This window comes from Micrasema longulum, unplaced genomic scaffold (genome assembly GCF_059751315.1).
Source record: "Micrasema longulum isolate JH-2025_06_02 unplaced genomic scaffold, ASM5975131v1 h1tg000389l, whole genome shotgun sequence".
NCBI classification, from domain to species: Eukaryota; Metazoa; Arthropoda; class Insecta; order Trichoptera; family Brachycentridae; genus Micrasema; species Micrasema longulum.
In genome coordinates, this window is record NW_028277590.1 from 743,181 (window position 1) to 755,464 (window position 12,284).

Genomic DNA, 12,284 nt, shown 5'->3' on the forward strand with positions numbered 1-12,284 from the left:
GAATTACGGTCCTGAAAATGAACATCGCATCGTGCTTAATTAATAACTGCATAATGAGGTCAACAATATTTTGAGTTTGTCCAAATTTTTGTTGACAAGGACTGGATTCAACTCCCTGGGGAGCTGTTTATATTAACATATTACAACAGAGATGAAGAACATTCAAGATAAGGTAATATAGAAGTCTAGGCATCTACAGAGCTTATGACCTGTTAATGGTTGGTTTAGGTGGCCACTTTACACAATGTGTGTATGTAGGTGAAATAATTCAATAAGATGAATCTCACCCGCATAAGTAAAGTCATAAGTCTTCTTCATTATATTTAGATTTTGTGTGTTTTCTTTTAGAACCTTTTTTTCAGTTTCTCCTTTCTTTTCTTCAAAAACTGAAAGTTTTTTTTCTCTTTGTCTAACACAATATTTTTGCCAGAGATCAGATGTTATTACTGCTGGATATTTTTTTGATTTTTTCTTTTTTGTCACAATTTTATACTCTGACCAAATAAAACTAGTTTCAATGGACTATGCATTATTTAAAATGTTCCAGTTGGTTGTTGACGTCAAGCTGCAGGTAGATTGCATTGGGTCTGAATGCTATTAACTGATTTCTTAAAGTAGCGGGTGATACTGGTAATGAATTTTCCGTTTTTGACGTGGTTTCTATTTCTCCAGAAATAAATTGAGGACTTCCTTGTGGAGGTCAAGTTTTAACGAAGTCTAGAACTTATATTAGTGGCATTGTGCTTTGTGCTGTAAATAATGTAAATAGTTTCGTAAATTCATTCAATTATGAGAGGAAGCAAGCTCGAAGTATGGTTTTGATTGCGTTTGAATATAAAATAAGTACTGTAAATGAATCCTGTCTTTTGTTTTATCAGCATAAATTAATCTTGTTTTTTTTTTTCTTTCTTCATGGTTTTTTAAAATTAAAAGACATTTTTCACATTGAGAAGTTGATCTCTTGTAACGGGGAGTTCTGCTTTAGCAATGTCTTTTATCCTCTGCATAATCATTACGTCTTTTTGCGTTCTTAATTCTTCTTAAATTTCTTAGTAAATAGATAAAGTGGACATAATAATCTTGCATTCTGATCAAATAAAATAATCAGTTAATAACTTATATATTGTGTATTAGAATTTATTTATTAGCTAACATTATTATCGCATCAGAAAGAGAAGTTATTTTGTCCTTTTTATGTATGGTGGAAACTTCATCATTCACTGATTTGAAACATTTATTTTACCAAATGACTTAGAATCTATTACTTTTATTTCAGTAAAGCAATTCTTATATTGAGCAAACGTATCTGATAATCTGTTTCTTACGAAGACGCGAAATATGCTTGGCCAATTAATACTGGTCATGTTCGATAAGATTCCCTAAGAAGTGCTAATGAAGTGTATGGGGTTCTTCCACAAGCATTTCGTAAAAACTATCTAATTTACTAGATGAATCACTTCCCATTTGACGAATTTCTCAAATTAAATTTATGAATGAAATGATTGATTATTGCGGCTTTTATAAACACTAAAGATTCTTTGAAATATCCTTTGTATGTAAAGTATTTTAAATCAGATATTTCTTCCGAGTCCCAATTCATTCTTAGGTGGAAGGTTACATATTTAAAATGATAAAAATTAACACTCCGTCCTTACATATTACGTTTTCATCTTTGTTAGTTAGCTTAATTTTAATTATCCGGAGACATTAAAAACATAGTTGCTAAAATATCTATGTAGGTAGTAGGTACTAGAGGTAGTGATCATTATGTCATTGCATTGGTTCAAAATAAATTATAGTTTCACATAACCTTAGCAATCTTCGCCTTTGTCCCATTGTGTCTTTGCATTGTTTTTATATCGTCACAAATCACGGGGTTCGCCAAATACAATGAATCTATTTAACGATTTAAACACAAATTGCAAGTAAATTTAAGACAAATACATACATGGATAGGTATGTTTTATAGTATGTCTGCCACGTAGTTATGTACTCATTCAAAACAACATTTTTTAATGCGGCTATCGTAAATTATTTTTATTTTTATCATTACCTAGAATACCTAGTTTTTATGCCTAATGTATTTCAATAGTTATGTACAACCAATGTAAACTTATTCTTCAGTTTCTGCTTCCTATAAAATAAATATGTCTTGTTACCTTCCCGAAAATTGAACCTGTGGCTTCAGACATGATGAGTATGCAGCAGGAATGCTAACCAGAACCTACATTACGTGCTGCGTGAACGCTCGCTAGGGAGTCGAGAAAACATTCAGAATCGCAGTGCGGAGTTTTTACCTGAGAGTAGCCATCGAGTCGAAAACACCGGCCGGTTTTGGTTCTATTTTACACACAGAACTATATTCCTTATCTGCCTGGACATGGAATGTTTGCCTATGATGTAGTTTTCAGCGTCTGGGTGGATTTAAGAATACAGTTCTATGTGTGTGAAATAACCGAAATAGAACCAAAACTTTGCACGAACCTTTAGATCAATTCAATGTCCGAAACATGCTTGTGTTTTTTTTTGCGTTACATTCTATGTTATTTAATAAAAGTAACATATTATTATAATTACTGTACGTACTTAATGCTGCATTTTTTTCACCATAGTATGATCCATCGAGGGTTGCACACACCACCTGGCTTGTTATTATTATAACAAAAGTTGGATGTCATTTTTTTTTTGCTTTATTCTTAAGTTAGTTTCTACAATATTGGAAATTTTTATCAACCTTTACGGCTTACATTAGAAACAAAGTGCTTGTCCAAGGTAAACGAGTATCGTTGTAGTACTTTCATTCTATGAAATCGTCGGAACTGTGCTGTTATACGTATTGGTTATACATTGTAGAGAATGGCATTATTATTAGGCTCTTGCATTTTGTGTACTTATATTTATAATAAACAATTAAATATCTGTATTTTGGCACGCAAGGTTGATAGTTGGCATAGTTATTGGGCGTTATCTGTTTTTAAATCAACTACTGAGTTTGATGTCGGTCAGTTTACATTATTTTGTTTCCTTATGACGCTTGCTCGGCGTTTAGCTACTATTGATGAATACCTGGGCCCCGATTACAATGGGAAGTTAACAGAGTTATCGTCGACTGTCTATAAAGAAAAACCGATATGTGTGTACGAAAATGAGTATATTTGCATGAACATTTAAAGTATCTTCGTCGGTAGCCTAGATTAGAACATATTTAGAAGAAAAAATTGTATGCATATTCTGCTTTTCATACAGAAAACTTAAGTTTACTTCGTAGATAAAATTGAAGATAAATGTTAACTTTCCATTGTAATCGGGGCCCTGGGGTGCTATTATATTCTGAAATTATAGTAGTGTTTTACAACAACAATGTTTTAAGTATGTTCAAATGTTTGTAGACAGGCTGGATTTTTTTAACTCCCTAGGGAGTTCTTAAGATCCAAATTTTCAGGAAAAAGGACTAGACAGGAAGCTGAGAAATATGTTTCGTATATCTTAATATAATTTTAATTTCTTAAAAGTCCTTTCTCATTTTTTGAATGTAGGTATGTTTTAAAATCTGTTATCATATTTATTTTGAATTTTTACACAACAATTGATGTGAAAGTATGTACTATTATGTATACAATCAACAATACACTGACACTCCGGAACGTGCCTTTGGGCCAGTGGAGTGGCTACATCCATAAATAAAAAGGAAATTATATTGAATGTACATTTTATAAACATTTTATTTTGTAAACTATGTATTTGTATTATATATTGGATGAAATAAATAAAAAAAAATAAAAAAACAAAACATGCATAATAACAGACAGGGAAACATATTTTCGAGAAGATTAAGAAATATGTGTTAAATAACTTATAAATTAAATTTATGTACATTGTGTCCTATTTCAAAATTCAAAATAATAATAATAATAATAGCAATATGGAAGTCTAGGCTTTGGAATGTTACACGGTGTGTAAGTTGGCCACTTAAACCACCCCATGACTAGGGGCCATGACTAAAGGCCTAGACTTCCATATTTTTTTCTGGAAACTGTTTTTTCCTCTTTGTTGCAATAAGTTTTATAACTCGTATCTCAAAAATATTATTTTTTTATTATTAATTGAAATTGCGATCGAAATGGAAATATCGATTATCATTTACATCCCTACTACTCGATAGTCTATGAATCTGTGGGCAATGGACAACGCGGTCTTTATTGTCATTTTCCATGTACATGTACATGACACATGACACTGACGTTTATGAATATATTTGAGGTTAAATGTTGTATTCAATGATCTTTTCGTTTTATTTATATATTATGTTTTTTGTCGAGATATTATCATAGGGTGATTTTTAAAACATTTAAAAATCAGTTTTATTTATTTTTAACTTATTGTTTTTACTTATTTATTTGTGTATTGGAACATTGCAACATGGATTTTGCTCGTAAACAACTTGAGAAATACGGATGGTCAGAAGGTATGTTTTTATTTCATTTAATATTTCTTCTACAATTTCATAAACACGCTTCCTTTTGTTATGAATAGTTTTTTTTATAAAATACCAAATATATGTATTTTTAGGGAAAGGATTGGGAAAATCAGAAGACGGTATGGTTCAAGCTCTCAAGCTAAAACCTAAGCATGGATCCGGAGGTATTGGGCATGATATCGCTGAAGAATTCACTAATCACTGGTGGCAAAAACTTTACAATAAAGCAACAGAAAACATAGAGGTAATCTTTTCAATTATTTAGTACATTGAACTCTACGGATTATTCTCATGAGTATATTTTAAAAGTGATTTTAGTTGTAAAAGTGGTGTATAAAATCCGATAGTCTCTACTGCCTATTTAAGCGCCCTTGAGGTGATGTAATATTAATTCTGCTTTATGTAAATTGGCCATTAATATTATTCATCTTGATCAAAATAAATCAATCAATAAAGGGTGTTGAAATCAAACTTTATGTTGTATCTTTTATAGGTGTAAAGTACATGTCAAACTCTGAGACTCTTTCGGGCCAAAAAAAGATGCTAGATAAGTTTATTTGGACCATATAACAAATAATTACAAAAATATTTATTGAACTGTGTTTTATTTCACATACTTAATACTTGGTATCTTTCTCTGTTACCATGTTTCTTATTTCTAGAACTGTGACCTTTGAGTTTGTCTCATTTTTTAAAAATGTCTTGCTTAGAACTTCATTTACCTTTCTGATCATGGTCTATGTATGGTATTGCTTTCTAAGGAGAGAACACTCTCCATTCTTCAGCACCCCACATTTCTTCAGCGATTCCTTTTCTGTTCAAGGTGCCAGATCCTGGAGTGAGCTAGATGTCTCTTCATGTGAAAAATGCACCTTTAAGAAACGCCTGAAACATTATTATATATCTGTAGAACCCTAATTTCCCTTATTTGTATTCCTCTTCGTTCCTGGATCCTCTTCCTGCCTCCTTCCTGCCTCCTTACTCGATCATACATTATATGCATTATTTTCCTCATTATGAAGTATAGTTTTGGCACTAAGCGTGAATTGAAAAAAGATCGATTTATCATTTTAAATACGTAGTCAAATATTTTGACAATTTCTCAAAAATCAATGCAAAATAGCTAAAAAAATTATTTCCCTCGTGTTTGATTGTTTTAAATGCTATTTAAAACTAACAGTAAATTACATTAGCAGAGTGTAAATGAAGAAAAATGAATTGTTTAACAATTAATTCATTTTTAACCAGTAAATAATGACAAAGAGTACACCTCACACTTCTGTTCCAGAGTCTTCAACATTACTACTGGGTTACAACCTGACTAAATTAATCGCGATTGTGACATTTCCTCTTCTACTATGAATGTGTATTATAAAAACAAAATGGTTCATGGTGTTTGTACTTATTTGCAGATTAAAAAAACTAAAAATGGAGAAGTAGATTCAATCATAACGAAAAATCCAGGTGTTTTAGAAATCTCAACTCAGAAATTCGTGAAACCAAAGAAACGAAAAGGTTCATCCAAGGCGCAGCAACTGTATTCAGAAAGTTTTACTAAGCGATCTAAATTAACCAATGGTGCAATAGAAGCTGCAGAGATTTCTAACGAAGATGATAGTTCTAGTGAAGAAGAATCTATTAAATTTGCTGTAAAGAAATTGACAGATGAAGAATTATTTGCAGCCTGTGGAGGACGAACGGCTCATAAGTAAGACAACTTCGTTCTAATTAAAGTAAAAGATTATTTGAAATTAGATTTTATGCTAAAACAAGTCAGCAACGAACAAAAGTTGTAATTTTATAGGTGAAAATCATTGTCACTGTTAGAATATCATTTAGATGGTCTCTAAGAAGAGTTGTAACCAAATATATTTTGTTTTTTATTCAAAATACAAAATATGCATTTGACATCAAAATGCTAAATATGAGTTTAATGCCGGTTTTGATAGCATAATATGATATCTTTATGTGCTGAAAACGTCTAAGCTCCAAGTGCTATTCTTTTTTGCCAATTAAAGAAATTTGAAAAAAAAAAACGAGCTGCAGAAAACATTCAAACCACTCGGACGTTTTAAAAGTTAATACAACAGTGATAGCCGTGATGTGGGTTAGAAATTTCTTTGATTGGCATAAACAGTATAGCACTTGGAGCTTGGATGTTTTCAGCACATAAATATATCGTAGTATGCTATCGAAACTGACATTACGCATTTTTAGTATTTTGAGGGTTGGACGCTTTCTGCACAACTATGTCCAATTGTACTTCCATGATTTTGCAAACTCATTCTGAGACGGTTACAATGAATTAGATTAAGACATAATCAAATATAGATAGGTATACAGTTTAATATAAACAAATTATGAGTGGACAAATCTCAGAAACCTTAAAGGACAAATTGACAAAATATTATAACACTAGCATAAAAGTCAAGGGTTATCGAGGAACTTTTTCAGGAAAAGATTTTCAGTTGGACATGATTATTATTTATAGACCGGATCGAAGTTATTGATTCAGTTTTGCTATTTTTCAGCGGTAATTTGGTGTCTTCTATTATTCGCAAAGTACTAATTAATACTTAAGTTCAAAGTAGTCATATGGCAGTCCAGTAAATTATTAATTTGTCTTTGTAATATTTGAATTGATTACGAGTTTCTAAATGTCAGAAAATTCATTGTTGAAAATAACAAATTGCACTTACAATACTTTTTTTTGGGCCTACGATTTATCAGTTAACACTGTGAGGAAGTGATCAGGGTAAATTCTGAAATAAATCTCTTAGATTTTGAGAGTAAAAAGTTTCTGGCACAAGTTGGCAAGTTCATTTTACTAGTTGTGAGATATTGCACCTTTAAAGTTAAAAGCTCATCCCAAATCAGCAATTTAAATAAAATTGCAAGCTGAATATTGTAATTTTTGTATTTCTCAAATATGAAATGTTTTTATTTAATTTTTAAATAAAGATTATTTGATGCCATTTATGAAGAAATCTCATTTTTTGACAATTTGTAGTTACCAACTTATGCCAGAAACCCGTGGAAGCATTGTTTATAAAAAAAAAATGTGAACATTTAAATGTATTTTTTAAGTTGGGTTAATATGTCATTTTGATTCTCAAAAAATATTGTTAAAACATAACAAATTAATGACAAAACAATTACTTTTAGATGTAGTTTGTACATTTATGTCTTTCAGCATCAATATAATACACATGATACATAAAATGTAAAAATGTATGTGATTTATGAGTGATTAAATAAAAAAAATGTTTTTCAGAGCTGCCAGGCATGGATTAAAACTGAATGGAAAATTAACCAGAATTGAACAACATGAAGAACATATCTTAAAAAATGTAAAAGAAAAGAAAGAAAAAAAATGTTCAAAGTCTGACCAACAACATTCTTTAACAGAAAGTCCCACAAATGAAAGAAAACATGTAGTGCCACAGGAAAATATTTCTTCAGAATCTATATGTAAAAAGTCCAAAAGAAAGCACTCTTTACTAAACGAAAAGACCGATTTAAGTCAAGGATGTTTTATTAAGAAAAGTAAAAAGAAAAAAAATAAAGATTGACATTAATAAACTAGATATTATTTTTATTTTGCCCTTATTCATTAGCATTTTTTCAAAAAGTATAATATACAACCATCTGTTTTCACAATTAATTTTAATATTTATATGTTTTACAATAATTCATTAGGATCACATGGACCCACGTTTATTAGATTTTTTATTAATCCATCAATACTGCATTTAAATAATTAATTTTCAATTTGGTATTTTACATTCTAGCACGATATATAACAATTCCGTGGCTTGTATCTAAAAGGGCGAAACAAGCCCGCATGGGGACCTCAAAATTCTATAAGCCCCAAGCTATGCGTGCCCAAGGGCCCCTGCATGGCCTAAGGGGGCCCTGAGGCCACTGTTAGATTTCTTTTTTGTAACATTTTGCAGTGAGTCGATATCCTTTAAAAAGTACTAAATTACTCTAATGTTCACATACTTCATACATATGTGGTAATGTTTTTAAAAAAATAATATTCGTTGTCGAAAGAGGCAAATAATTCATTATACCTCCACCGAATGGCTAAATAATTACTCTCCTGTAATATTGCGATTTGCAACATTGATCCTTTTAGATTCAAGCCACAAAATTATTGCTAGTATAAATTATTTATAAGAAAAAATATTTTTCACAACAAATAAACTACGAAAATACCTACGAAATAAAATATCCAGCATGAGAAATACTGCGTACGAACTTAAGTACTTTTATCTGGCTGCGTTTACATGTACGCGACGTAAGCTAGTACACATTAAAAAAATCTGAATCCACTAGTGATGTATTTATTATTTTGTAATAATAGAATAATTCATGATCAGTTGTTAAAAGTGTATCGATTGTGTGAAAAAAATCGGTTATTAGGGATGTTTTTTTAGATTTTTCAGGACAGTTATTATTGGTTTATGTACTTGCTACAATAAAATTCAGATTTTCACCATAGAGGTTCATCACTGATGTTTACCTTTTACAGGTAAAGATCTGTTGTTGTCAAATAAAAGGTATACTTTGTTCTAATTAATGACTTAGTGTGTTGAATGGATATCCGCTTTAGTGAGTGTCAGTATTTCCGCAAATCAATAATATTTATGAATGGTTCATGTTCAAACAACCAAATTATGATAATAATCGATTAACAGAATACAAGAATCCAGATATTATTTAATTGATTATTATTGTCATAATCGAATATAATTAGTACGCGCGGTGCATCACTAATGTCTGCCAACGGAGTGTTATCGGATGGGTTTCGTGTTGTTCGTCAAAGAAGGAAAAAAAAGTCCAAAAATTATAAACAAATTTCGCCTTTTGTTAATGGGAGTGTTTTTGAAGATTGTTTAATCGACAAAGGAACAGCATTAAGGTACACATTACCGAGTGCTTTCTATTTTGTTGTTATTTTAGGTTATGTACCCTAGTTTATATTTATAGTATTTAATATTTATGAACATAACATTGTTTTTATGTTCGAGAGAAAAGTTAACATCACAGGAATAACACAATTTGTTTGTTTTGATTGCTAGACAATGCAATACTATGTTTTGTTTCGTACGTCAAACTATGTTAACCTGGTAACACAGGTTTTGTATACATTGATTCAATCACATTTGTCATCTGTCAGTCGAGTTGCATAACCGAAAGCCCTATTTATTTCAATCTTTCTTTCCTTCTTCATTATAAAGGTGTAAATATCATAAAACTTTTAACATTTTATTCAGTAAATTGTTCGTTGTTCAGATTGTGACAATATTTATCGCTTCAAAGTTAGGTTAGGTTCGAGGAAAAGGCAGATCGATAATAAAGTTATCAATTATGTTATGTATTTAGTGAAAAATTTTGGAGGATAATGTTGTTTTTATATCAACAAACGATTATATTTTTATTACAGACGCTTGAACACCGCCAAGGAAGATTTTGAATCATCCGATTACTACAAATCTTTTTTTATTACACTAAAGGAAAGTTTAGAAGTGTTGAAGCATTCTACAGTGACAGAAATATTGTGCTTAGGACTCGGCCACATAGGTGAATGCACCATATCTCAATATCAACTCGCATTAGTGTTGTGCCTTAGGGAACATTTTAAGGTGAACTGCTCTTTACATGACCCCATATTTTACAGTGACGAGTGTGAAATATTGAAAGAATTAGACTTTACTCTTATTGAGAATAACGAAGAAGGAAAACATACACTGTCTAGTGAAGGCATCACGATAGTTTACTTACCTCACTGCCCCCGACAGTTGACAAACAACTTTTTATGGCATAACTGGGGCACCAGTTTGAAGAATTGCGTCTCATATGCAACAGTTTCACATCACTCGTAGAATCTCAACCTCAGAAAGATCTCGAGTGTAATGGTTCTTATATTTTAAATATATTTTCTTTCGTCCAGGAATTTAGCCTGGTCAATAGCTTCAGGTTTAACGATATCTTTAACCACACCGCCATTCACATTTTCCCGTCTGATATATTGCATCATATTACGGAAAACTTTTGGGTGAAGCAAGAAAAAGAACCGGAATACGAAGACGGAACAGAGTTTATAACTGCCGATTTGATAAAAAAACTGCACATCTCACAAACTTAAATATTGTGTTTAAATTAATCACTACGCAGCCAATTTAAATACAGTCATGGCTACCTACCAAACGCATCTAAGATTATACGACAGCTGCTATCAGAAATTAGAATGTCAAGCAGCGAGAAGAAGATTAAAGATTCTCTGGCGGTGAGATACGTAATGAACGAATGTAGAAAATACCAGTTTACCGACCTTCAGTTATGCAAAGCTCAAGAAGAGGCTAAATACTTTGCTCACACTTACAAGACCTATTTGCGGAGCACGAGGAAATACTTGGCCATAAATAAAGAGTATAAAGGGAAGGGAGAGAGAACCGTAGCAGAGACAGCAAAAATGGTCGGATTTAAACTACCCCATGATCGAGAATAAAACTATAATATGGAATGTAATTTTTTTATAAAAATAAGTAGTTTTTTTTTTATCTTAGGTTTGTTTTAAAAAAATAAAAATCATTGTTCGTATAAATATAAACCTACAATATTAAATATTTAAATAAAATATGATTACAAACTTTTGTACTTTTATTCTATGGCAGTTGCTCGTTAGATAAAGGGTTTTCTTTATAAAATGGGAGTTGCTTTTTACCATATATGATACTACCTCATGCGATGAGTTATTATGATTTATCACGGTTCTGTTAATTTGGCTTCTACATTGCGCCTCTAGCTCCATGCGCTCTAAGCTGAAAAAGGGGAAATACAGTAACAAATGAGGAACGTCTTATGGTGTATCGTCATCACATGGACAGCTATATCTGAGAGATTAAAGCGTAGATTGTTCATAAAACGACCATGGCCAATGATGATTTGAGTCAATTAATAGCCAACTTACTGCATTTTCCTAAAATTACAGGCATCAAGAATTGGCAGGAAAAAGATTTTAGTTGCTTGTCCAGAAGTTTCACTTGAATACTGGTCGTTCCAGAGCTTAAGAGTTCCGCTTCTTATTTTCTTTTTGGCAAAATCAGGAGCTGTTTTCTTGATAGTAGCTTCTCGAACCTTTTCATCTGCTGTTTCATTTCCATGGGATATGAACATTCTGTGATCTGGATTTTAGTTTCTGTATATTAGTATGAATGTCCATAACAATAGGATTAGTCAAATTTCGATTAGCTTTTGCTTAGACCCCTGATTTACAATCTGACAAAACGCAATTTGATTCTATCTGTTAGGTGGTTTCTTTAAGACATAAATTAGCACTTCTATGTTTGAAAATATTTACACATGAAACACAGAACAGAAATCATCAAGTTTCAGCTCTCTCTATAAATGCTGCCTCCACCTTACTGTTTAAAATACTGTCATCAGTAAATAGTCTTAACTCTCCATGCACCATATCTGTCAAAGTTTAGTAATTGTAGCCAAGGTCAATTTGGTTGTGGTCAGCAGGATTCGGTAAAAAGAAAAGTGTCTGCCATATCTGTCATTTGGCAGGTCTTGTATAGTGAGGCTCTTTTTTATGTTGTAAACTTCTGCAAGTTCTCTAATCCTTAGATCAAGAGGCATTAATCCACAAAAAAAAATAGCAGATTATGTATGCACAATGTTTATATTATATTGACTGCATAATAAAGCTTTTATTTAGAGATCACATAAATACAATAGTAGATAAGGCGTACAGACTTCTAGGGTTTATCTTACGAATCTCCAAGCCATTCTC

The 12,284-nt window shown here is 31.5% G+C and overlaps 3 protein-coding genes across 3 annotated transcripts; all 3 read left to right on the forward strand.

Moving 5' to 3' along the window:
• Positions 1-4,135: 4,135 nt before the first annotated feature.
• LOC148281963 (G patch domain-containing protein 4-like) lies at positions 4,136-8,062 on the forward strand. Its single transcript, XM_088225829.1, has 4 exons — positions 4,136-4,465; positions 4,570-4,721; positions 5,890-6,185; positions 7,752-8,062. The coding sequence occupies exons 1-4, from the start codon at positions 4,420-4,422 to the stop codon at positions 8,047-8,049; spliced, it is 792 nt and encodes a 263-aa protein (XP_088081955.1). The 5' UTR covers positions 4,136-4,419; the 3' UTR covers positions 8,050-8,062.
• A 1,179-nt stretch (positions 8,063-9,241) lies between these two features.
• LOC148281964 (SRR1-like protein) lies at positions 9,242-11,135 on the forward strand. Its single transcript, XM_088225830.1, has 2 exons — positions 9,242-9,404; positions 9,930-11,135. The coding sequence occupies exons 1-2, from the start codon at positions 9,259-9,261 to the stop codon at positions 10,366-10,368; spliced, it is 585 nt and encodes a 194-aa protein (XP_088081956.1). The 5' UTR covers positions 9,242-9,258; the 3' UTR covers positions 10,369-11,135.
• Positions 10,653-11,135, forward strand: LOC148281965 (protein FMC1 homolog; the record flags this gene model as incomplete). The annotated part of the gene is made up of 1 exon (XM_088225837.1): positions 10,653-11,135. A coding segment is annotated over one exon (342 nt), but the record flags the coding sequence as incomplete, so codon positions are not given.
• Positions 11,136-12,284: the final 1,149 nt, after the last annotated feature.

Excerpts from the sequence above, each read along its gene's own strand:
- LOC148281963 (XM_088225829.1), top strand. The coding sequence starts at position 4,420 with ATGGATTTTGCTCGTAAACAACTTGAGAAATACGGATGGTCAGAAG. Across the intron at positions 4,466-4,569 it reads GAAATACGGATGGTCAGAAG|GGAAAGGATTGGGAAAATCA; the intron begins GTATGTTTTTAT and ends ATGTATTTTTAG. Across the intron at positions 6,186-7,751 it reads GGAGGACGAACGGCTCATAA|AGCTGCCAGGCATGGATTAA; the intron begins GTAAGACAACTT and ends AATGTTTTTCAG.
- LOC148281964 (XM_088225830.1), top strand. The coding sequence starts at position 9,259 with ATGTCTGCCAACGGAGTGTTATCGGATGGGTTTCGTGTTGTTCGTCAA. Across the intron at positions 9,405-9,929 it reads GACAAAGGAACAGCATTAAG|ACGCTTGAACACCGCCAAGG; the intron begins GTACACATTACC and ends TTTTTATTACAG.